Source organism: Aulonocara stuartgranti, assembly GCF_965226115.1.
Source record: "Aulonocara stuartgranti genome assembly, chromosome: 13".
Lineage (NCBI taxonomy): Eukaryota > Metazoa > Chordata > Actinopteri > Cichliformes > Cichlidae > Aulonocara > Aulonocara stuartgranti.
The window spans coordinates 35642196-35668780 of NC_138949.1; the positions used below are offsets into that span (position 1 = coordinate 35642196).

Sequence of the window (26585 nt, forward strand, 5' to 3'; positions counted from 1 at the left end):
AATAAAGAATATTCTATACAAAGGCACACAGTCTGCACATTCACTATGTGTTTGTGCACCACTCTGCATTTAATCATTAGTTGTTATCAATCTCCCACCCTCTTCCACAGCATGTCTTTATCCTGTCTTCCTCTCCTCACCCTCAACCAGTTGCAGCCAATGACTGCTCTTCCCTGAGCCTGGTTCTGCTGGAGGTTTCTTCCTGTTAAAAGGGAGTTTTTCCTTCCCACTGTCACCAAAGTGCTGCGCATAGGGGGTCATATGATTATTGGCGTTTTCTCTGTATTATTATTATTTTCTAATTTCACTTTTATTTCTACAGGTAAATCTCAATGAGAAACAAGGTCTCATTTTCAAGAGTGATCTGTTTTAAATAACTATACAAAACTACAGCATGTTAAAACACACTATAGTCATTACAATTCATATAACCAATTAAAATAAAAGACAGTAACAATAAAAGATTAAGAAACAGCCATCCCATGCTCCATTTTGATGAAAACCCTTCAGTCCTGTTGTCCTGTTGTAATTTGTTCCAAGCAGAGATGGGCAGTAACGCATAATCTGATTACTTCTTTCAAGTAACGAGTAAATTAAGGGATTACTATTGTAAAAAAAGTAATTAGATTACCTTTCCCGTAAGCATGCTGCGTTACTGCATTACTAGACCGTGATTTTGTTTGTTTGTGTCTCATGACAATGACATACGCCCACTGACGTGACCGCTGTGGCACCGGATGAGAAGCTGGGACAGTGTACAAGAACATCTGTGCTGCATGTGGAGCAGAAGCCTCTGATTCTTGTTGAAAACAACACAGCTGAGGTCCTGTGGGAATTCAGGCTGCAGACATACAAGCAAGCTGCAGGCCAACCAATCAGACACAGCGGTGGTTTCCAAAGACAGATGTGGCCATCCCAGTGGGCAGCCACATCAGGAGCACGCGTACTTTCTTTCCCCATTCTCGTTATTCGTGCTTTGTTTTTAAATCACAAAAGCTCTGTAGTACTGTACAATAGAGGAATGGAACAGCAGTTCATCCTAGAATTCACTGTTCAAAGGTTTTCTTCACCAATAAAGTGATCCAGAGTGAGGTGTCAGGTATCCCTTTCCTTGTCTTCTTCCTCACCTGTCCTGCCTTCGTCTTTTTGTACCTCTGAGTAAACCAAACCAAACACTAGCCCGCTTTAACCCCTGACTGTGGCACTATAAACTGTGCATAAATTATAACCCCTGGTGATCAGTACTATGTTCAATGACAAAGTGATGTGACACATTGATGCAGCTTTGTGTCTGGTCCATGCAGCTCCTCTGAGCTGCACCTCTGGGTCTTTCCTCTTCTGTTGTTACACAGACACAATCACTTCCTCCGCAGGATGCGAGCCATCAGGCGCTGCCCAGTTACACAGGAGCCTTTTGCTCACGTCCCGTGCTGACAAGGGGCAGGCAGTGTTTGATAACGCTGTCAGCGCTCTGTACTTGAATATGTCTGTCTATCAGCCTTTTCTTTACCCAGCTCTTTTAAAGCTCCCACAGGCGCAGCGAACACGATGACTCAACTGTCACACTCTTAAATCAGATTGCTAACAAAATGTGTCACCGTCAGCTGTGACATTAAAATGTTTCACTGTGGTCTCGTCTTTTAGTTCTTTTAAATTAAGACTGCGATAAATGAACCTCTTTTCAGAGCTGTGAAATTAATTCCATTAATTTGATTTTCAGTTAAATCTTCTACTGCCTGGAGATATTCTGGATCGACGCACATGCAGACCTGCAGAAATGGAAGACAGCAGGAAAACATGCTTCTGGGCCACGCGTGATCATTTTCTCTTTTATTTGCTGAAAAATGCAAACACTGAAAACACTGACACTGAATCAAAATCTAATTTCATCCCATTTCCAAGATTTTCAGAAAACTTGACCTCTGACCTTGAGGTTGAGGTCACTGAGACACAAACCTGTCTGAGACTTTTAGTACACCTGACACTGATGACAACACCCCCTCATTCTTTTACTGCTGAGGAGTAAAAACATACAAACGTTTCCTTCAAACACCATCCAGCAGATTTAAGATATAAAAGCAAATCTTCCATGTGCACTTGTTTGGGGCTTGAACTGGCTTGAACTTCCGTCCCTTAAAATCGTTCTGGTTTTTATTTCAAATTAAAATGACATCATTGTACATAGCACTGTGTTTTGAGTCTGAAGCTCAAAATGTGAATATATTTGATGTTTTTCTTGACAAGAACTCATATTTCAAACTGTTAGAGACACTTTTTTCAGAGCTGTAAACATAGCAGAATGGTGCTCATACAATGGTGACCCTGGATCGATCCACAACGGTTATAATCACCTCAGCAGATTATTACAGGTGGTGTTAACTGCAAAACTGAATTGTGAAAGGTAAATATATTATATTATCATGAAGACACCTTCAAAGATCCGTCTGAATCAGATGTGAGCTGTGTTCCTCCAATCCAGACCTTGCTCCCTCGGTGCCTGAATGCTTATGTGAGTTATCAGGGAACAGTGGAGGAGGGTGCTTCTCCTTAAAGACTGGATGAGACAAAATTAAATAAAGTGAATGTACAAAAGCTGGAGCGTAGACACCTACGACAACTGGATGGAAATAGCATTTGTACTGCTGCGGCTGGGGAACGTTAACCCTTTCACTTCGTGTAGAATGAACACAAACATTAAACACAGATAAACATGCTGAATAATGCCGGCTTATGGCAGCTGATTAGACAGACGTGTACTCATCTCTCATTAACCCTCTGCTGCCCCTGCCTGCTTTTTCAGAAATGATGGATGGGAAAGTATTTGTCCTTGTGTGTAATTAGGTGGCCAATTAACAGATCCAAGGTAGGGGGTTTTCACTCTTACACTCACACACAAACACGCGTTTGTACAATTCCTCACACACCGTGTCCTTTCATATCCAGCAGTAAGAGAGAGACGTGTTCCCAAACCCAGACGCTACTACTACCGTTCTCTCTCTCGGGCTTTGTCTGGCCTTGTTTCTCTGTCCAGCCAAAGAAAAATCACAAGGAAGGCTGAAAAAAAAAACCTACCAAGGATTCCCTGTTGGGCCAGTTCTTCTTCTATAGAAATCAGCCGGTTGTATTTAGTCATCCTCTCAGCCCCACTTAGACCTCCCAGTTTGACATAGTGCAGGCCCAGACCCACAGCCTGAACGAGAAGAAAAGCACAGTCTGAGACACAAACAGCAATATTTCATCTATTTACACTGCTTGTTAATCAAAATAGATGAACAGTTCCACAGCAAACGGATGGACAGTCGGGGTTATTAGTGACCTTTGTACAGGTCCAGTTTTTTATTACTTGATATTTGATCTCGTTATCTTAATAAACAATCCTCCTTGCAATTGTTACCTGAGATACTACTCATTTCCACGAGTCTGCTTAAAATGGAGTTCAGAGCAGCATCATACAATAAACAATAAGATGCAGTGTGTAGTCCAACGGCAGTCTCTGGTCACTTTTTGTGCAGCCGACAAGGAAAGAATGGACTATCTTTTATTCTCTTATCTGCTTTTTGTCATATTGTAACCAAAGGAATTAATTGAATATCGAAAAACTCTTTTGTTCTCGTCATCATAGCAAACTGCATCTTTCTAACGTTCTCAAATACAACTGATGTTAATAATAAATTGTAACATGGTTACCTATATCCACCACTCTGAAATTAACACAACAATAACCATACTATTTTGTCATGATTAATCACTATCAGTCTCAGACATCAACACTTTGAAATAGACAACATTACCTGAATGCAAACACATAAATAGACTAAAACAAAGACAAAAAGGTAACAAGAAGCACCCAAAGAGCACAAACCTCTGCCATGGCACCTCACGCTCCAGGGAGTATTTACAAAGCCCACACTTTTATTGTTTCACCTTTCTTTCTTCACAATACACGCCACACTTATAAGTACTATAGTTTCTAAATAATTTCCAAATTAAGCTTTGTTTCAACGTTAGACCGATAAATTTGTAGCTGACCTTGAAAACAATGGTGGATATAAATCAAATATCAACTGATACACACACACATATATATATCAACCACCTGACAAAGATCCTGTGGGACACAGATACAGATGGAAAAACTGGTGATGGCTAACCAGCTGGACATAGGACATGTGGGCAAGCAGGGGAAGAAGGGCGTAGTGATAGATGTAGCTATACCCCCAAAAGGTTTATTCTGTTCATCTGGATGTTTTTCAGTGGGAGAAATGTTTCGTCACTCATCCAGGTGACTTGTTCAGTCTCAGCTGACTGCAAGGCTGAAGAAGTCACTTGGATGAGTGACGAAACAGGATCTTAGCTCGGTCATTCTCCACCACCCTGGGGGCGTTATGTTATGTGCTGGATTGTCTCTGGGGCATCTTTACACAGCCTGCACCTGGGGTCTTACCTGGTGTGATAGACCCCAGCCTCTATGGATCTTGTGCTCAGAGCTTGTTCCTGTGCGGTCATGATTAGTGCCTCTGTGCTGCCTTTCAGTCCGGCTTTGTCCAGCCAGTCGTAGGATTTCTGGATGTCACGCACCTCCTCCATCTGCCGGTGGTACATACCGTGCAGAGGCCTGTCCTTCCATGATTGGTTCTTCTCCTTGCTCTTTTTCTTTCTCAGGTTCTTGCTAGCTTAGGTATTCTCTAAGCACGCGGCCGGTTGAGGCCATCTTCCTGATGTACTCATGGATGTTCATTGTCTCATCCTGGAGTATGGTACTAACACTCACCATTTTGCTTAGCGTACAGTACAGGTGCTGGATTTGTTTTGAGGTCATTGGCTTCTATCTCCTCCTTTGGCCAGCTTATTATCCCAGCTAGGTATCTGATCTATGTATCTGACAGGCTGACAGGGACCCTTACTGGATACAGACCCCCCTGGTTGAGAGTCAAACCCCCAACCTGAAGTTCCACAGGTGTGTAGTGTTATCACTATATACATATGAAATGCCCCTGCAGTACCTGATCGGGCAGGGCATAGGTGTTGATAGCCTGGATCTTGTTCTTACCGTTCAGCTGACTCCTCAGGACTTGCCTGACCTGCTGCAGGTATTTGGTGATTGCGGCTTTCCTAGCGGCATCTTCCTGGTTTACATTTGCCTGTGGGATTCCCAGGTACTTATTATTGCCCTCAATGTCTGCAATTTTGCCTTCTGGAAGTGCGATCCCCTCAGTTCCGACTACCTTCCCTCCCTTTACTTACATCCAACTACACTTCTCCGGTCTGAATGATATTCCGATGTCATTGCGGTAGATTCTGGTGGTGTGGATCAGTAAATCGATGTCCCGTGCCTTCTTGGCATACAGCTTGATATCATCCCACATGTTGTACGCCACATCCCCATTGAATTCCTTATGAAGTCTCTTAGGGTCCTGTTGATCTTGTACAATTCTAGGCATTCCAGGATCCACCTGTGGGGCACCGAGTGATAGGCCTTCTTGTAATCAAGCCAGGCAGTGCACAGGCTGGTCAGTCTGGTCATCCAGTCTCAGGCGACTGCTCTGTTTACCAGCAGCTGATGATTTGCTCCTCTGGTATTCCTGCCAATTCCTTTCTGTGCCCCGCTCATGTATTGAGCCATGTGCCTGTTCATCTTAGCCGCTATGATAGTTGACAGGAGCGTCTGGTACTGAGGCAGGTTATTGGCCGGTAGTTGTATGGGACTGATCCCTTCTGGGGTCCTTGGGGATCAGGACTGTCCGGCCTTCAGTTAAGCATTCCAGGTGTGTCTTGTAAATTAGCAGCTGGTTCATTTGTGCCAGAGGCTCATGGATTACAGTCAACCAGTAGGCGTGAATCATTTCAGGGCCTGGTGCTGTCCAACTATTCTTGCTTGAGACTCTTTATCTGCGCTTGTGGTGGTTACTGGATCCTGTTCAGTGCAGTTGTGGTGGTCTGCCTTAGATCCACTAGCCACTGAGCATTGCCATTATGGGTTACAGCCTTCTCCCATATGCTCTTCCAGTATTGCTCTGTCTCCAGTCTTGGTGGGGCTGTTTTCATATTGTTCCCCTGTTCAAGGCATCAGGTATAGACAGCTTGCTGTATTTCTAAGGCACCTTCTTCGCACCTTTCTGCAACTCTGATAGTTGGCCAATTTCCCTCCATGCTACCTTGATCTTGGGCTTCTCCATGGAAGGTACTATTCCTTGTGGTTATTACTCTTGAAACCAAGCCTCTCACTCATCACTGCTGCTACAGTAGCTTGCAAAAGTATTCGGCCCCCTTGAACTTTCCCACATTTTGTCACATTACAGCCACAAACATGAATCAGTTTTATTGTAATTCCAGGTGAAAGACCAACACAAAGTGGTGCACACGTGAGAAGTGGAACGAAAATCAGACATGATTCCAAACATCTTTTACAAATAAATAACTGCAAAGTGGGGTGTGCGTAATTATTCAGCCCCCTTTGGTCTGAGTGCAGTCAGTTGCACATAGACGTTGCTTGATGAGTGCTAATGACTAAATAGAGTGCACCTGTGTGTGATCTAATGTCAGTACAGATACAGCTGCTCTGTGACGGCCTCAGAGGTTGTCTAAGAGAACATTGGGAGCAACAACACCATGAAGTCCAAAGAACACAGCAGACAGGTCAGGGATAAAGTTATTTAAATTTAACGCAGGCTTAGGCTACAAAAACATTTCCCAAGCCTTGAACATCCCACGGAGCACTGTTCAAGCCATCATCCAGAAATGGAAGGAGCATGGCACAACTGTAAACCTACCAAGACAAGGCCGTCCACCTAAACTCACAGGCCGAACAAGCAGAGCGCTGATCAGAAATGCAGCCAAGAGGCCCATGGTGACTCTGGACGAGCTGCAGAGATCTACAGCTCAGGTGGGGGAATCTGTCCACAGGACAACTATTAGTCGTGCACTGCACAAAGTTGGCCTTTATGGAAGAGTGGCAAGAAGAAAGCCATTGTTAACAGGAAACCATAAGAAGTCCCGTTTGCAGTTTGCCACGAGCCATGTGGGGGACACAGCAAACATGTGGAAGAAGCTGCTCTGGTCAGATGAGACCAACATGCAAAACGCTATGTGTGGAAAACTAACACTGCACATCACTCTGAACCATCCCCACTGTCAGATATGGTGGTGGCAGCATCATGCTCTGGGGGTGCTTCTCTGGACTGGGGCGGAGGTTCATCTTCCAGCAGGATAATGACCCTAAACATGAAGCCAGGGCAACAATGGGATGATTTAAAACAAAACACATCCATGTGTTAGAACGGCCCAGTCAAAGTCCAGATCTAAATCCAATCGAGAATCTGTGGCAAGATCTGAAAACTGCTGTTCACAAACGCTGCCCATCTAATCTGACTGAGCTGGAGCTGTTCTGCAAAGAAGAATGGGCAAAGATTTCAGTCTGTAGATGTGCAAAGCTGGTAGAGACAGACCCTAAAAGACTGGCAGCTGGAACTGCAGCAAAAGCTGGTTCTACAGAGTATCGACTCAGGGGGCTGAATAATTACACACACCCCACTTTGCAGTTATTTATTTGTAAAAAATGTTTGGAATCATGTCTGATTTTCGTTCCACTTCTCACGTGTGCACCACTTTGTGTTGGTCTTTCACCTGGAATTACAATAACATTGATTCATGTTTGTGGCTGTAATGTGACAAAATGTGGGAAAGTTCAAGGGGGCCCAATACTTTTGCAAGCCATTGTATTGTGTAGACCAGCTGGTTAGTACTGGTGATGGTCACAATAAGAATTGTCTGTAGACCTGCACTCCTATCATCTAGTAGATATTCAGAGGGCACGACCCTCAGGGCACTTGAGTAGGTCACTTGAGCAGTGTTGTTTAGCTCAGTGGGCAAGCAGTTGACCAAAGTCCACATGACCAGAGTACAGTGGTGTAGGTTCAAGCCTGACTGCAGAAATTGCATGGTGGTGTCAATTGTGGCCCCAGTTTCCCAACTGGTGGACTGCACATCAAGAGGCAAACAGTCCCCAGCAAAAGGAGTAGGCAGCCCTGGTGGGTTAGGGTGAGGGAATTTGTTTACTTCCTGGAGGCAAAAAGGTCAACCTCTACTCTTACAAAGTGGCACCAGATCTGGTCGAACATCTGCAGATGGAGTCTCTGCTCCCCTGGCCTGAGCCCGGGGGAGTGCCCCTGCCAGATAGGAATCTGGAAGTAGACATACTTTAGCTTGATGGTGGCAAGCTAAAGCTTTGACAGCCTGCCTCACCCCCGGATTCATCAGCATCTTGCATCTTAGGGGCTGACGATAATGGTTAAGACCTCTTGAAATCCAAAATTGAGTGAAGTCTCCTGTCCCGCTTAAGAACTAAAAAGTAGTGGGGAGAGAACCCAGCTTGTCAGTTATCGGCATCCACTTCCTGTGTTGAACCTTTTCCCAAGAGGGCCAAGTTTTTCCCACAGTATCTGGAATTGCTGGGGGTCGCGCACTGAGGAAAGGATCAAGATGGTCATTCAAGGTCTACGGAAGAACAGCAGGCATTAGTCCTCAGTCAAGGTAGACACCAACCAAAGGTCTGCCTCCAGAGCTGACCAAGTCGCCCTGCGCTGGGGAGACAGGGATGGGGATGGTTGGCCTGGTCCGAGGGTAAGTCTGGGACTTCAGAAGCTGGCTGATATGTGGAAGCCCTAGACCTTCTAGAACTGCTAGATCTCCTGGAGAGGCCCCTTGACACCTCCTTGGCACAGCAATGACTATCTTGAGCCTGCTGTAATAGTTCAGCTGCCTCCAGGCCAAACATCGCTGCAGGGTGAACAGGGAGTCAATAGTCTTGGTCATCCTGTCAGGCTGGCACTGAGACAGCCAATTTCCCCAATTCAAATCAATTTTAGTTTGAATAAAGCGATATTGATTCATTAAATCCTGAATCTATTTTTAAATATAAATGTATTTTGCCAGAATCTCAGGTTGTAGTGGATATCTTTGGACCTGCTCTCATTTGCTCTTTTAGCTGTTTGGCAAGTTGTCGAAATAGTTTCCTGAGCTTTAAGATAGATATCCCCTTATTTGCACATGACAAATAAAGGGCTAGGTATATGATCTTAATTTATAATATTTGAAAAAAAAAAGATAATAATTTGGAAATGCGAAAATATTGCCATCAAATGGAAATCATTCTAAGTGAGTCTGTGCTGATAAGCACAATACTTCTGAAACTGGTCAGTGCAATAGTGTGACTCAACTGGTTACCAGCTGGTTGCATTCTGGTTACACACAAAGCGAGGCTGCTGGGCACCTATCATTTTTCAGGTAAGGCACTGTCATGCAGAAATTCTGTCACTATTTGTAGACGAATATCTGTTTTAAATCTATGGGTTTGGCTATACTTTTAATGTAAGTAGTTCATGTAAATTTCTGTTTAATGTGAATTTCTGTATAAGCAGATGGCTGCCGTCTGCTTATACAGAACTTCACATTGACACTGTTCGCCACCATGGCAGCATCACTCAGAAACCAGGAAGAAGACTTACTATATCTGACAAAGAATCCTCACTGCATGGCTCACTGCATGTAGTTCCCATCAACACAGAACCTGTATGCCAACAAGACACAAACAGACAGTTAGCTGTTATAGTAATGCACCATTGTGGCAATAATTTCCAATATTTTTATATACCTATAGACTGTCAAACAGGTGCTGGAAAACCGTCTATTTGTTTAAGCTGAGAAATGTGAATTTCACATGGAAACAGTCTCCTTCTTGGGCTTCATTACTGAGCAGGGGAACATCAAACCAGACCCAGTGAAGGTCCGACGAGTACTCGACTGGTCCAAACCCCCAGATTGGAAGCAGCTCCAATGCTTTTTGGGTTTAACTAACTTTTATCGCAGCTTCATCTGGAATATCAGTAAGATCGTCTAATATCTCACTCACCTCTCCCAAGGTTCAGTGGGATCAGTCTTCTTAGGCTGCTTTTAATCACCTCGCAGCAGTATGAAGGTAAGCTACATCCTTTTGCTTACTTCTTTCGTGAATTCAATGTGGAGGATAGAGAACTCCTCCTCATCAAGTTAGCCCTGGCATCACTGGCTCGAGGGAACGCCCCAACCATTCATAGTCTGGACTGATCACAAGGACCTGGCGTATCGTCAAACTGCAAAATGGATGAGCGCCCATCAAGCCAGGTGGGCACTGTTTTTCACACATTTTCAGTTCTCTATCACCTACAGGCCTGGTTCACGGGATGTCAAGCCCGACGCACTGTCTCAGCAGTTTTCTTCCTCAGAGGACGTTCTGAAGGAGTCCTCAATCTTCCTCATGTTATCGGAGCTGTTACATGGGGGATAAAGTCCACAGTTTGTGAGGCACAGTACAACAAACCTGATCCCAGAACCAGGCCGCCCGAGTGGCTCTACGTTTCAACCCTAGTCCAGTCCTGAGTTCTCCAGTGGGACCACACGGCGAGGTTCACCTGGCATCCAGGCATCAATCAGACTATCTCTTTCCTGGAACGCCTGGTGGCCTACACTTGGCATACCAGGGAGCATATTTTAGCTTGCTCTACTTGAGCTCAAAATAAGCCTCAAACCTTTCCTTTTGCAGGCCTACTTCGACCTCTGCCGACCTCCAGACGACCATGGTCTCAGATCGCACTTGATTTTATGACAGGCCTCCTTCTTCTGCAGGAAATATGGTAATTCTGACTATTGTTGTCCAGTTCTCAAAACCAGCACATTTCGTGGCTTTTCCTCACAACAGAAACCACCCAAATCCTTACCAAACCTGTCTTTCAACTTCACGCGATCCCCTTGGACATCATATCAGACCCGGGACAAGTTCAACTCTAGAGTTTGGAAAGGGTTCTGTCTGGCAGTCGGAGCCAAGGTTAGTTTGTCTTCAGGATTTCACCTGTAGACTAATGGCCAAACCGAATGTACCTACCAGGAGTTGGAGGCAGCACTTCACTGCCTCACCTCCACCAAACAGAGCACCTGGAGTTCTTACCTCACTTGCATCGAATATGCCCATATTAGCCTCACGTCTGCTGTCGCATCACAGGGCTACCAACGGCGGCTGTTCCCAACAGTTGAGAGTGAGCATATGGTTCCCTCTGTTCAACATCATCTACGCAGGCACCGCCACATCTGGAGAGCCACCTGAGCTGCCCAATGGAAAACCGATGGACTGCTTTCAGCGCAGTACGTTCCAGTCTGAATCAAGTCCAGGAAACTGGCTCCCAACTTCAATGGGCAGTTTGAGATTGACTCCATGGTCAACCTTGTCTCAGTCTAGTTGAAGCGTCCTCGGAGCATGCACAGAAATACTCTTTTCCATGTGTCTCAGCTCAACCCTTACATGTCGGTGATGTTCTTCATTGGATCGTTGTACTTACCTCAACCTTCCTGGAACCCTTCTTGTTTCCTGTGGACCCTGTTGGATGAACGTGAGCGTGAGTGGATTTCAGTGTGGAGTGAGTCTGTGAGCGTGTGAGTCACAGAATGTGTGAAGAGGAGTGTAGACGTGTTACCCTTGCCCTGAACATCCCCTGGATGCCCTGAACATCCCCTGGATGCCCTGAACATCCCCTGGATGCCCTGAACATCCCCTGGATGCCCTGAACATCCCCTGGATGCCCTGGACCTCCCCTGGAGCCGTGATCCTTCATCAATGTACATATGTATATATCTTACCTGTATGACTCAGAGTCCTGCATTGAGTCCAGCCTGACCAGCTGTGACAGCAGGATTAGACCACTCTGAGATTGGTTAGTTTTACCCTTCTGATGATGTACAGGCTTTTTATTTAATCCAATCCTCATTTAGAAAGATGCAATATTGGGTCATAGCTGTGCATGTTGAATTACACCAAGAAGCATGTAGTATGTAGTATTTTACATGTATGTTAGATGTTGAAAGAGAGAATATGTTGGATCAGTTCTTTTTGCAACAAGTTACTATATATTACTCAGTTTGGAGTGTAAGAGAGTAAGGTCAGCAAATTTTTAAGAGTGAACCTGAGATGAACATCACTGTCTGCTGTGTGTAAATGCGTACCAGATGCATTGTACCATTAATTATACAGGTTGCGGAAGAAATCATTGACTGTTGAAGAGGAAGCATAAGGAATACTCCTATTGCAAACATTTCATTTTTGCAACTAACTGAGTTGTTCACTGTTACTTGGACCTGATGTAACTGGTCAATGGACTGGTTCTTACATAGTGCTTTTCTACTCTACCTGACCACTCATTGCACTTTATGCAGTTTGCTTCATTCATCCATGTGCCATCTTTCTCTTCTCCAGCTGTTACCTTGTTGCTCTGATGTCATGTGGATCAGGTCACTGACTGTTGTCTCATTGATATGTTTTAAGATATGGCCTCTGACTCCAGGAAGGGGAGGTCCCTGTGACTTGTAGGAGACATCAGAGAGCAGTGAACACGAGTTTCCAATCATACTGCTCAGCTTCTCCCACTGGTCTCCGTCCTTATGAATTAACAGACACAGGAACATGAATACACAGCAATCATGAACATTTTGTTGACAGCAAAACTATATTTAGAGAAGACACAGAACTAGTCCAAGATTTATTTGCTAGCCTTGCTTACCTCTTGCCTAAATGGGTCTATTAAAGCCACCACTGCTGGGTATTTGCTGATGAGGGTTTGGTACAGGTCGACTAACTCATCGGGCGATTTCAGAACTCCAGTAGCAACTTCATACTTCCCCTTAGACTACAAGAGATTAGAGAATCCAGCAAGAAGACGATAAATCTTGTTGTTTTTTTAAACTGATATGCTTATGATGTATTTGCTTTGAAAAAGTTCACAAGAACATGTCAACACATTATTTTCCATAAAGTGTTTGACTATTTTTGGTGAACTTACAGGGTCCAGGAGCTCATGAGCAGCACAGTTCAAAGCTAAATGGATCTGTGTGCCCAGTGGAACTCCAAGGTTGGTGCAGGCTTCAGCGATCAGATCCAGAGGCTGCTCTGCTCGCTCGTGGCTTACAGCCAGGGCCCCGCTGTCACATACAAATGCTTCGCTGGCCTTGGAACAAGCACATGGTTCACATAAGTAACTATTATATATACATAAACAACTGTGAGACACTTTATTGGGTGCACCTACTCAGTAAAGCTAATCAGTGGAACAAACTCGCTGTATTTAGGCATGTAAACATGGTGAGTAGAACTTGCTATGGTTGGAATAGAGACAAAAGCTGATTTTATTGAATTTCAACATGGCATGACTTTTGGTGCAGACAATCTGGGGAAGAAGAAAGAAGAAAAAAAAACATCCAATGCAGCTCTTCTTTGGATGAAAATGGCTTGTAGATGGCAGAGGCCAGAAAGAACAGCCAGGTTAAAGCAGGAACTATAATTAGCCACTTACTAAACAATTGTAAGCAGATAATCACTACATGTCTGACTTCAAAACGAGTCCGGCTGTGGAGCAGAGGATGAAGAGGAGAGTGAAGCTGCAGTGAGCAAGGTGCTCATCAAAATTAGACTACATCATCCTAATATAGACTAAAACCTCTGACTTGCTTTCAGCACCTTACTGAAAAATAAATGAAATAACCGTGAGGGCAGAAGGCGGTCCAACCAAACCTGGTACTTGTAAAGTGACAATGTTGGTGAAAGTATGTTTTTGTTTAGATATTTTTGCTGCAAAGTAGCTTAGCTGAAGCTACATGTGGATGACAATAGACAAGTTTATATTAATACTGTATATCTGAATGAGATAGTCCTCATTGCAAGGTTATTAGAAGCCAAGAGTGTCAAACTCCCACTCTCCACTCTTTGTTTTTTAGTTCTAGGGGTCAGTCAGCAGGGCTGAAAATGAAATGCAAACTATTCACAGGTAAATAGAGGAATCGTTTAAGAAGCATTTTAGATCTTTAGATAAGCACAGATACATTAATTTCAAATTTAACAATGAACACTTAATACAATTCTCTGTTATATTTTTCAGGAAATCTCTGAATCCTGCCTCCGCCGTGTGCATTCTCTGCCCTCATACAATCTGCTGAATTCAGCGCCTACTCTTAAAATTAATAAACAGCAATGTCCCTCACCCCGCCATTGGTTAAAGTTTTCATTATTCTCATCATCTCCTTCTGTACCTCAAGAGCCATTGTGATGATCTGTGGAAGAAGGTCAGATTTCAGTATGTTTTATAAACTGTAGAGTGAAAAATGGAGAATATAAAGAAACCAAGGTGACTTACTAATAATCTACTGCATCAAAACAGCAAAAAAGGAAACACTGAGATCTACACACTAACTGTGAGCTAGTCTATGGAGGATGACAACAGGAAGAAGTAAGCCAAAGGTTTCTGTTTTGTACTTGTTTGACTTGTTGTCCCACTTTGGGGATCAGGATCACTTCCTCCAGTAAATTCAGTTTTCCCGGCGAGGTCTTGCCACAGCTGAGCAATGTCACCAAGGAAACAGGGATGTGAAACTGTGCCGGAGGCTGAACAAAATGAATAACATTATTATATGTTGTTTCCAGCGTCGAATATCCAGTATGTGTTTTCATTATCAAACCTCCTGGTTCCTCAGAGCTGCTATGTGTTCGTACAGATGGATGCCCTGTATCTGTGCCCCAGTTTTGGCCACAGCCAGCGACACTGAGCCAACAGCCAAGCTTCCCTGTAGAACTGGCTTTTGTGGTTCCACTGCAGGAAATGGCTTTTCCACGATGCTCTTTTTACCTGTAATATAATAAAAATCCCAAAAGAGTTTGGAGCATATTTCTGGCTTGTAACAGAGAAAAAAACCTAAGATTAATCAGAGAAAGAACCTGAACCTCCACAAGAGCAAGAAACAGTGAGAGAAGCAAAACTTCCAGTCTTGTTTTGAACTCAGTTTCTTTGTTTTTAATCTGACCACAGTGGTGAGTTTACACAGTTTTTATAACACAGTGACCAAAACATTGAAAGTTTTAATTTTAGGGTAATGCTTCAAAAAACTGGACCAAATAAGACCCCAGAATTGATTCAAGATGGCTCAAAAGGTGCAGGACTACGAGAACTTTGATTTTACTGATCGCTCACAAACTCCAGTTTACACTAAAAGAAAGCTTGAGCACACAGTCGAAGTTTGAAGGAGGGCAGGAGGAGGTAATGCAAAGGGTGGATGACATGAAGATAAATGATTCCCTGTGGTGACCAAAAAAGGGAGCAGCCAAAACAAGAAGAAAAACTGTGTGTGAGATATTACGAATTATTAGTTTTGTATTAAACTGAATGCTGTGAAAGAGCAGAGAGTGAGAGCTGGAGGGAGACATCGCAGCGATTAACAGGATGAAAATAAATCCATTTCAGGTGCCTCTTTGTATCCTTTCCTAACAGCAAACACAACACGATCAAACCTTTTCACTTACTGCTTCATAAAGAGTGCCAGTCTATCTAATAATGAAAGGAAAGCTATCAGATAACAATGTCAAAATATTCAAAGTAGGAGTGGGTTTAAAAAAATCAATTTTCTGATTCCAATCAATTTTGGTTTCAATAAAGCGACATCGATTAAATCCTGAATCGATTGTTAAATATAAACGTATTTTACCAGACATGTCACAGCTGCAGGTTTCATCACTCTGACCAAAATTCACCGAACCAGCAGCAAAAGAAGCTCAAACTACGCTTCACGTTTGACAAACAGCGTCATGAACTCCCTCTGACTTTGGCTGTTTTTTGCTTCCACCACCATAAAACCTCACTTCCTGCACAGCTCTCTCTCTCACAGTATTGAGAGACCAGTTTACCATCAAACCTCTGTTTTCTGCATTATTCATTGCCATCACGCACCAGTCTGCTGCTGTGTGCAGCGCTGCTGGCCACAGTTGTGTTTTTTCAAAAATGACCTCCGACAACAAAGTCTGATTTCTGCTGTTTAACAGCAAAGACGTGTAAACTTTTACAAATGATTGCTCAGCTGTGTCTGTAATCAAACCGTAATAACTCTGCTTCACTTCAGCAGCAGCAGGTAATGTTCATTCATGGTTTGATTCATGGTTTTCTGACCTGCTATAAAAAGCCAGGCCAGGAAAATCTCCATCATGTTTGTCTGTTTCATCCTCAGTTACTTTGACACAAAGGCCTCTGCTGTGATGCTCACACCTCTGATGAAGTCTCAGTGTCAGCTTTGTTTTATACACTTTCTGACTGTCTGAGTCAAAATGGAATCGATTATAGAAATCGACGATTGACGATACCCAGCCCTAGTTAAAAGCTCTTTTTGTCGGTTATGTGTTATAAAATAAAACACCGGGCGGTTTATCCTTCAAGCTCGGGTCCTCTACCAGAGGCCTGGGCGCTTGAGGGTCCTGCACAGTATCTTAGCTGTTCCCAGGACTGCGCTCTTCTGGACAGAGATCTCCGATGTTGTTCCCGGGATCTGCTGGAGCCACTCGCCTAGTTTGGGAGTCACCGCACATTTGATGACATTTGATGACTAAAGACAGAAAGCTCAGGGCAGGACTTACCACTCACTCACCTTTATTAATGATCTTCTTGTCTTTAGTTTGTGGAGGAGATGAAGAGGGAATCACCTCAGGCCTCTCCCTGTCCCGGACCTCTTTTTCCTCCAGACAGCGGTCCTTAAAGAAAGTGCTACATCATTTCAGATGAGCAAATAAAAATGTGGTTTAATCAACGTAACAATCCCTGACAAGCCTGATTCCTAAGGAAGATTTTCAGAAGAGCAAGAGAAGTACAGCGTGAATGTCAGTAGACTGCAGTCAAATCTGTTTCTTACACCTCCCAGTTCATGTCCAGGATCCTGGCTTCAGTGGCCACTTCAGGACAGATGTGTTAAATGGTTTTTGTGACTGAACATGATATGACACGTGTTCCTTAAGGTAACACATAGCACTGAAAAATACTACTAATGAAGTACTACTAATAAGTAGTATTAGGTGCTACCTGAGTATATCGTCGATTTGTAACTGGTCACAAGGATTTCGGTCTTTCAGCATGCTGTTCAGAGGCTCATTGATCCACAGCACAGCAGCCATCACATGCTCAGTCCTCTCTTGACTCTCAGGGACCAAGTGGCTCGAAACAGCAGCTGATGACATGCTCTACACACCACAAACATGAAGGACTCCTTCAGAAGGGTGAAAAAGGTGATTTACTAGTACAAGGTAAAAGTTCTTATGTTGCAGGGTATTTACCTCTCAGTATAAAGTGCTAGGAAATGACATCATCTACCTTTTCCTGTCGTCAGGTGACATATAAAATGTAAATGAACTATATGGCTGATTAGCAAAAGGTGCTGCTGTTCTCTTGCGCGACAGATTTTTGCAACTCTCTCATCTCTTTTTTCACTTGTAAAATCTCAGACATTCACCGTCAACTTAACTCTGTAGGAGCTCCTGACTCTGAAGTAGACTTCCTGTTTCCCCCACTGTCTTCCTATTTTCAAGCTTTACTCTTCCTTCCATAACTGATGTATCTAATCTCATTAAAACATCTAAGTCATCCACCTGTCACCTTGACCCCCTCCCCACTGTGTTAGTTAAAGCCTGTCTTCCCTTGTTAGCTCCTCTCATAACCAATATTATTCATTCCTCCCTGAACACTGGGATTGTTCCTGAAGCACTGAAAATGCTTCTGTTATTCCAACTCTCAAAAAGCCTGGTGCAGACCCCAATAACTTTGATCATCTTCGCCCTATATCAAATCTCCCCTTCATTTCAAAAATTCTTGAAAAAGTTGTCGCCGCCCAGCTTCATTCACATCTCAATGACCATAATCTCTATGAACCATTTCAATCGGGTTTCCGCCCCAATCACAGCACAGAAACTGCTCTGCTAAGGATTACCAATGACCTTCTGATGGCAGCTGATTCTGGTCTCCTATCCATCCTCATCCTTCTTGATCTTAGTGCGGCGTTTGATACCATGGATAGCTTCCATTGGCATTAGTCACACCCCCCTTTCCTGGTTCACCTCCTATCTCTCAGACCGCACTCAGTTTATCCAACTTAAATCCCATTCTTCAACTCTCTGTCCTGTTTCTGCTGGTGTGCCCCAGGGTTCAGTATTAGGGCCTCTTTTATTCATTACTTACTTGCTCCCTCTTGGTCATATGTTCTGAAAATATAATATAAATTTTCACTGTTATGCCAATGACACCCGGCTCTACCTTTCTTCTAAACCCAGTTCATCCCTCCCACCTTCTTCCCTCTCAGACTGTCTTATTGAGATTAGATCCTGGTTCTCCTCCAATTTCCTCAAACTCAACAGTAATAAAACTGAAGTTTTACTTATTGGTACAGCCTCTATCTTATCCAAATCCCACAGCTTTTCCATTAACATTGAAAATTCGCCTACCCTTCCCTCCCCTCAGGTTAAGAGTTTGGGTGTCATACAGTATTTGTGTGACCTGCTCCATATCACCGCTGTTTCCTGCCCTCTCAGATCATCATCTGCTGTTCATCCTCGCACCTCATCACTGTGAGGAGCAGAGCTTTCAGTCGCTCTGCTCCTCGGCTCTGGAACTCTCTTCCTCCTGCACTAAGAAATATTGACTCTTTCTGTATTTAAGACACAGCTCAAAACACATCTGCTTAAACTGGCTTATTCGCTTTAATGCTGATTTTATCTGTTGTCACGCTCTGTTTTGTAATTTTAACTTATTTTATGTATTTTATGACTATTGTTCCTTTTATTAATTGTGTTTTTTGTAAGGTGACCTTGGGTTTCTGAAAGGCGCCCTCAAATAAAATGCATTATTATTATTATTATTACAAAATCCTCCTGACTAAGGTTATGTTAGTGCACAAGCATACAAAGCTTGATGACAGGAATAAGCCCTCAGGTCTGGGGACAGGGAGCTGAGCAGGGTGCAGCACCACCCAAGTGAAGCTGGAGGCCCACGTGGAGCAGAGAAACACCAGGTGGAATGAAGAGAATTACTGAGGTGGGCAGCACTGGCGCGAGCACGTGAGTGAAGGATTTCTTCAGTAGGACTGGTTCACAGCGCACACCCTGGCATCCAACGCACAACAGTTACTTTGTAAATTTGTTTTTATTTGACTCTGTTTTTTCTAATATGGAATGACCAAAGTGTTTCCTGTTTTATTTGTATTTATTCAGTAAAACCTAACATTTCATTAATGCTCTCCTAACATATACTTGGAGGGCAGAGTGATCATACCTATGGAGAAATTGCTGCGCCTGCACAATGACCTCTGCCTGCGCTGCCTCCAGCAGTATGGTGTTAGGGTTCATATCATTTCAATCATTTCATTTCTCCTCATTAGGAGGAAGGAGGCTGCAGGTTAGCCATGTGGGTAACATTCAGTGTGACTGTTTGGGCACCGGGTACACTGAGATGTACTGCTGTATTAACCAGTACCAGTGGAGTTTAGATGAATGTCAGACTTTCCAGCACTATCACACAATGAATTCCTCTTAGGTCAAGTCAAGTGGCTTTATTGTCATTCCAGCCATGTGCAGTGGCACACAGTGACTCCAACACCATGCTACATGTGCTACATGTGACAGACAGCCTGCACACGTGCAAGTGTGCAAAATGGCAAAAACCAAAACAAAGACAGTGCAACACCAGACAGTGCAAGAGACGTGCAAAACTCAAACCAGGTAAACTCATATGTATGAAAATGCTGGTGGCCACGAGTGCGACCCCTCAGACATTTAGTAGATTCATGTTTGAAAATCCTACGTGACTTCCTTCTTCAGTTATCGCAATTACAAGATTTTTGGAAAACTTGACCTCTGACAGTCGAGGCGACTAAAATTGAAACTTGTCTGAGATTTTTACGCGATGCCTCTGTGGTATGAATTTCAAAATTCCAAGGCGCCTTGTTATCGAGTTATCAGTGCAGGGCCACCTGGCAGGGTGACAGCCTGGCTGAGGGTAAGGTCATTTTATCTGTTCACTAAACTGAGAGCTGATTTAAGGTCGTACGTCATAGCCAAACAAACCTGCTCCTGCACTAATGAACAACATGTTCTTCAACCCTTTGGCTTGTTCTCCAAACTCATCCATATCACATTCAGCCACAGTCACATAAGAAAGCTCTGAGTTCACCAGTTAAAGGCCACAATGAGACAAATGACTTTTACCTTGTCCTTGTTGTGAACAACACAGTAGACCTCTGCCTCAACAGAAAGTCGTCCTCTGGCATCGTAAACCTGCCGTCCCGTCACTCTGCTGATTCTCGGTGGTGCCGCGAGGTTTGCAAAGTAATCCGCCTGAAGGGATGGTTATGGTTAAAAACACCTCGCAGTATCTGAGTGACGTTATTTAACCAATTCTGTTTCCTCCTTACCATCAATGATAGCATGGTTCAGTAGTTACAGAGTAAACACAACATGTGTAGAAAACATCAAAAACACATTTTATTTACATTTTAAATTCACCTGTAAAAGCAGCAGCGACGTGTGCTGACCACAATGCACCTTTCAAATTCTTTTTAAATTTTAAATATGTTCATATTGTCTATTTTGTAAAATGTTCATATTGTCTATTCTTATTTAATTCACTTAATGTACAGAATTCACCTGCTTGCTGCATACATGCTACTACTGCACATTCACCTAATGAGGCCTTTGAGATCTAACAGCACGAAAGCAGCAGAGGAAACGGGCTAACGCTGTCATTCCAAACTATATTTGTGCTCATAATGTTTGTTGTGTTTCCACTTTGGTTCTTTCAGATGTGCGATGTGGTTTCCAGCATGCTGGCCACCATGAATCAGACTCTTGTAGAGATTAATGAGTCCTTGTCATTGTTCATTTGTCGGTGCTGAAATATTAATGCACCCAACTGTGAGATATACATGTATAGTTTAAAACGGTCATGACAGGTAAAAATGAAGTGTTTTCACAATGACCGCATCAAACGTGCTCAATGAGTTGTCACGAGCTAATGGCTGTACCCAGGCTGACCGTCCTTTCTCTTACACTGAACATGATTTACAAAATCACATCATGTTCCATTCAATATACCTTGAAAGTAGTGAAAGAACAACTATAATCTCATCAGAGCAACAAAGAAGCCTTTGGACACTTGAGTACTAGTGTCTGTTTTCATGTTAACCTTACACTACAATAAACACTGAGATTTCTGCCTTTCAACACATAATGTCAATATTGCAATAAAAGAAACCAGCCAATACACACTGACATCTTCTAAGTTTGCAAAACTAAAGCTGCATACACTGCATTTAATTTAACATTAAGGGGCACTTGTTAGCCAGGAGCTAGCCAGTTAATTACTGTGTATTCAACATAATCTAGTTAGCATAACTTGTAAGTCCTAAGTTCGTCTTATAGCTCACGGGGTTTTCTTTAGAGGACTAGGTTTGTTAAGTAAAGACGAGTAAACATAATTTGCTGCAAGCTGCAGCACCTTTGCCTGTGGAAAATCTCTGAGCTTCTGCACTGATGTATCCTTTAAAAGGCAGTAAAAATACACCGACTGTACACTCGAGGCCTCACCTGGTTGCAGGAGTTGCATCACCAAGTATATTTGCAAAATTAGAAAAATTGCGTGGTGCACAACTGAGCGGCATGACACCAGAGTGTTACCAGTGGCTGTTAATATTAATGGGTAGGCTGAATCAAAAAGTGGGTCAATAGACTCCCATGTTCAAATGGCAAATTTTACAACCTGAAAAACACCTTCGTGTTATTGGTATTTGAAGCCTGGTACAAAACCAGATCGGGCCTCTATTTCTTCTTTCGTCTTAGAGGCTACTGGAGTTAAGGGCATAGCTGCTTCACCTAACCAACGAGCAGCCAGTTAACATAGCTGTGTGCTGTCTGCTTCCCAATAGTGGGAAGAGTAAGAAAGCAAGTAAACTTTATTTATTAAGCGCTTTTCACAGACAGACAGTCACAAAGCGCTGTACACAAATATTAAAATATTAAAATAAACAATACAATCAATAGACATTAGCGAGTAGTGCGGTGCTCTGAACGGATAATTGGAGGTGAGCTTCCCTCCCTCCAAGACATCTACAGGAAGCACTGCCTGAGGAAAGCGGGGAGGATCATCAAGGACTCCAGTCACCCCAGCCATAAACTGTTCAGACTGCTTCCATCAGGAAGGAGGTTCTGCAGCATCCGGTCCCGTACCAGCAGACTGAGAGACAGCTTTTTCCATCAGGCCATCAGACTGCTGAACACGTCATAGACACCTCAGCTTCACTACTGGAACTTTAACATTATGCACTCCATACTGTACAGTAACGCCACTGTTTTGCACATGTCTCACTCTGTATATTTTATTTTATTTATTTTATATATTTTATTTATTGTTTACTCTATTTAATTTGTAAAATATGTGTACACACACACACACACACACACGTAGAAAAATATTTAGTATACACATCCAGAAATGCATATACTATTATATATTGTACATATATTTATTAGTTTCAGGTTGGCCATTCTTGTATTTTGCTTGTTTACATTATTGTATTTTGCACAACTCTGTTGCTTGTGAAGCTCGCACACAAGAATTTCACTCACATGTGCTGTACCAATGTACCTGCACATGTGATGTGACAATAAAAGTGATTTGATTTGATTTGATTTGGTTTGACATTATATACAATGTAAAAGATCAAATGTAAATAATGTAAAAAAAATAAAATAAAATATGTAGATCAACAAAAGGCTTGTTTGAACAGAAAAGTTTTTAACTGTTTTTTAAAAGAATCCACAGAGTCAAGTAAACGTAGTGGTAGTGGTAAACTGTTCCACAGCCTTGGTGCAACAGACTGAAAGGCTCCGCCCCTTTTGTCTTCAGTCGTGTACGGGGAACAACTAAGAGACTCTGAGTCTGTGAGCGGAGATGGCGAGCAGCAGTGTATTTTATAAGAAGCTTGGATAAGTAATCTGGAGCCAATCTGTATGTTAAAACAAGAATTTTAAAGCGAATTCTAAACTCTATTGGGAGCCAATGTAAAGAATATAAGATGGGAGTGATGTGAACACGCTTGGTAGAGCGAGTTCGTAGAGCGAGAAAGTTGAGTACTGACTTGGATTAGTCAACATGATTCCCACCAGTGACAAAACATTTCAACATACCCAGTAAACACCAGTATGTGGGCCCCACATGGGCTATGGGGGTTCCAAGTGGGGATGGGCTTACAATGGGCATCCAATCTGGGACCCACCTGGATTAGCCAAGTAGGACCCACTTGAGCCAGCCCAGATGGGCTATGTTCTATGGGCACCATATGGGTAACATTCAGAAAGTTGGATTTTTAACACTATAGTGTTAAAAATCCAACTTTCTGAATCAGTGTGTCAAACTAAGAACTAACTGATTCGTGCATCACAGGAAGGTGATGTCTGAAACCAACAGGTGACGTCAGGTGGCTGGGGCTATCTTTTATTTACAGTCGTTTTGTTTGCTCGTTGTGATGACTGTGACACCCCGTCACGCTGCTGTGACAAACAGCACCTCATATGTGCTTACAAACAGGAAATACCTTCAACAGAAGAACAACAAATACACTTCAAACAACCTTCTGTTTGTTTGTTTTCTAACATCACAGGGACAGAAAGAGGCTCACAGTCCTACCAGGTACCCGTGCAGGTCTGCGGGCCGGTGGAGGAAGAGCTGGTGTAGAGCTCGCTCCATGTCCTGGGGGACTCTGCTCACTCGATAAAACTCCACGGCGGCGTTTTTCATTTCGTCAAAGTCGCGCTTGTCTTCGCAAACACGTTTACTAAACGCTCGGTGAGACATTTTTCGAGCCTCTCAGCTGTCTCTGCACGGTTTGTGGTTTTTGTTACCATAGAAACGTTGTGTTCACGTGACAACGGCAGGCCAGGTTTTTGCATTTCTTTCAGTTAGACGGAATAACCGGTTAGCGTGGATTAAACTTGGAGATATTTCCCCGTGACAGTGTTTATCTGTGTGAGCTCGTCGCGTTCCTGCAGACCGGGGATGGCTGTAACGACCCCTCATCAATTAGTTAATGACTGATCACTTTGTGTTCCCCACTGTAACAAAATACAGCTGTACACTAATATTGTGTTATCATGCCTTACACACCACAGTCGCACAGGTTACAGATGCTGTCCAGTCTGTGCATTTCAGCGTGAGATTTACAAATCTATGTAGTTCAATATCTGTAATCTTTCTGTGTATTTGTGGTAAAGTGACTCTGACAAATACAAACGTGATCTGGGAGATTTTCAAGTGTCAATTTAATTTTTTCAGTTTTATTGATGGAGTGCAAAATCACAACAACACTCACCTCAAGTCCTTAATTCCATGACGGGCTAATCTATTATTATTATTATTATTATTATTATTATTATTATTATTGTTGTTGTTATTATTATTGTTGTTGTTATTATTATTATTATTATTATTATTATTATTATTATTATTATTATTATTGTTGTTATTATTATTGTTGTTGTTGTTGTTGTTATTATTATTATTATTATTATTGTTATTATTGTTGTTGTTGTTATTATTATTATTGTTATTATTGTTGTTGTTGTTATTATTATTATTATTATTGTTGTTATTATTATTGTTGTTGTTATTATTATTATTATTATTGTTGTTATTGTTGTTGTTGTTGTTGTTGTTGTTGTTATTATTGGGGTTTTATTTTTACAGTGACTTGAGGTGACTGTTGTTGTTCGGTATTTGGTTGAGGGTAAGGAAAACAAACGTGTCTATTTCAGAGCAAACATGTTGAATAATTTTATTTGTGTGCGGCCTGTTTGATACACAATCGATGACAAAACATTATCACACCAAGTTTGACATGCTAACCTGTCTGCACGATACTCAAACGAATTATGTTTTGATTAATTTTTACAAAGTCTTTCAGTAAATCCAGCAACAAAAGCTGAATTTGTGTTCTGGATTTGCATGGACCTGCTGCAAAGTCTGCTCTAAAATAAATCACTTATACAAGAATGTGCAGAGTACGTGCAGGATAAGGTCACAGTAACTTCCATCGGAAAGTTGCCCTAATAAACTATTAGGATGACCAACAAAATAGTTTTGCACGTATATGTATGGATGCCATTTGTAATGCTTTTGATTATTTCGTGTTCTGAAGTACGGCCCCAGGATTTTACCAAGTAGCAACTCGGTCAATGAATCTTATTAGGAAAAATTAACATCACGGTAAGTTTCATTTTTATCAATGACATCATGCTTGCTTGGTTAGAAAATAAAATAGATTCGACATTAAATGAACAATAAGAACAGGAGCTGTTTACAGTCACATCTCACACAAAGAATATCAAACAAATGGGTTTTCATGTCGGATTGAAGGTAAAGCACCAGCATGTCATAAATGTAAAGAAAAACACACATTTGCTACAAACTGTTTTGAGCAGATATGAAACTAAACCATGAAATAACCTGGTCGTGTTGACAGGCCGTATAGCAGCTGTACCACATGAAGCACAGGCCGCTCTTTCTGCTGCTGCTGCTGCTTGTCTGAGCTGAGTTGGGGAAGTGTTAGTGAGAGTGTCACACACGCTGCATCAGCTCCGTCAGTGCAGCACAGGATGGCAGTCTGCAGCCTGCAGCCGTTCACAATGAAAGGATGAGCGTGCTGAGAAATGGTTCAGTGCAAAGTGAAAAACAAACAATATTAGTCATCAGATAGACTTGATGAAAAAAACGAATATTGGCGTTTGACGTAGGCAAAATGAATGACCCCAACAGGATCGAAGAAAGCAGCTGTTTCTGTGAAGGACGTGCGATAAAACACTTTCATGTTAGATTGGATCGTCGCTCCCTTAACCTGTAAAAAAAGTTTTCCCTTCCCATCTTCCCCGACTGTAGAGGAGGTCAGCTATGCGCCACGTTAAACAAAAATAAAAAAACAAACAACTTCATTAATTAATTTCATTTTTAATCGGAATATTGCTGAACGATAATATTCTAATATTTTCTTGCGGTCTGGGAAATGATCAGGACAATATTTGGAATGAGGCCTTAACCCCGCGCGTTTCATTACGCCCAGTGTCAAGTTATTACCGGCTGTGAATTGAACTCGCAAACATTCAATCTCACCACTGATGCCAACAAGGCCAGAGGGCCGGCAGAATTCCTGACATCAGAAATATCTGACAACAAAAATACAGGAGCAAATGAAAAAAATATTCACAATGGCCACGTTATGCTGAAATCTCCGCTGCCTCTCCCCTCGCTATTGCTTCAACTTTATATTGAAAGCGCAGGATGCAGCAATCGTCACCGTCATTACTGTGGAAGTGCTCGTCCCACACTTCCACAGTAAACTTTGGATTTGAAATCCCATTGGACAGATACTTTTCTTTGGACGAGCGCCTCGGGGGTTCGCCCGGGGCTCGTTTTCTCTTTGTATTCAACATTTTGATTCATCATTAAACAACAAATTCAGCTGTAGTCCATTTATTCTGCTAACAAACAGAATCCAGTGTGAGCCTGCCGTCAGATGCTTTTATTTTGAAAAATGTCAAATTTGGTTTAATACAGGGAGAAGACAGGGGGACTTTTGTGCATCGCAATAAACACTGGATGTGCAATAAGCAGTGACATAAGATCTGACAGGTTGTTGCTGTGTGCGCTCGTGTCGCCGCACCTCGCGGC

At 42.6% G+C, this 26585-nt stretch overlaps 1 protein-coding gene across 2 annotated transcripts; it reads right to left on the reverse strand.

Moving 5' to 3' along the window:
• Window positions 1-1966: 1966 nt before the first annotated feature.
• eno4 (enolase 4) lies at window positions 1967-23739 on the reverse strand. Of its 2 annotated transcripts, XM_082558444.1 has the most exons (13): window positions 23553-23739; window positions 20078-20206; window positions 16908-17065; window positions 16480-16595; window positions 14530-14696; window positions 14327-14455; window positions 14056-14124; window positions 12861-13025; window positions 12582-12707; window positions 12285-12459; window positions 9504-9565; window positions 3073-3190; window positions 1967-2554 (listed from the first exon to the last, which is right to left on the reverse strand). In XM_082558444.1, the coding sequence occupies exons 1-13, from the start codon at window positions 23718-23720 to the stop codon at window positions 2433-2435; spliced, it is 1704 nt and encodes a 567-aa protein (XP_082414570.1). In that variant the 5' UTR covers window positions 23721-23739; the 3' UTR covers window positions 1967-2432. The 2 variants fall into 2 exon arrangements, with proteins under 2 accessions (XP_082414570.1, XP_082414571.1); XM_082558445.1 differs by lacking the exon at window positions 23553-23739 and having other exon boundaries at window positions 16908-17091; window positions 20078-20126.
• Window positions 23740-26585: the final 2846 nt, after the last annotated feature.

Bases quoted from the DNA above. Each gene is read 5' to 3' on its own strand.
- eno4 (XM_082558444.1), bottom strand. From the start codon at position 23,720: ATGTCTCACCGAGCGTTTAGTAAACGTGTTTGCGAAGACAAGCGCGAC. The intron at 20,207-23,552 runs GTAGGACTGTGA...CCATCCCTTCAG, and splicing joins CAGACCTGCACGGGTACCTG to GCGGATTACTTTGCAAACCT. The intron at 3,191-9,503 runs GTAAGTCTTCTT...CTTCTCGTTCAG, and splicing joins AGGATTCTTTGTCAGATATA to GCTGTGGGTCTGGGCCTGCA.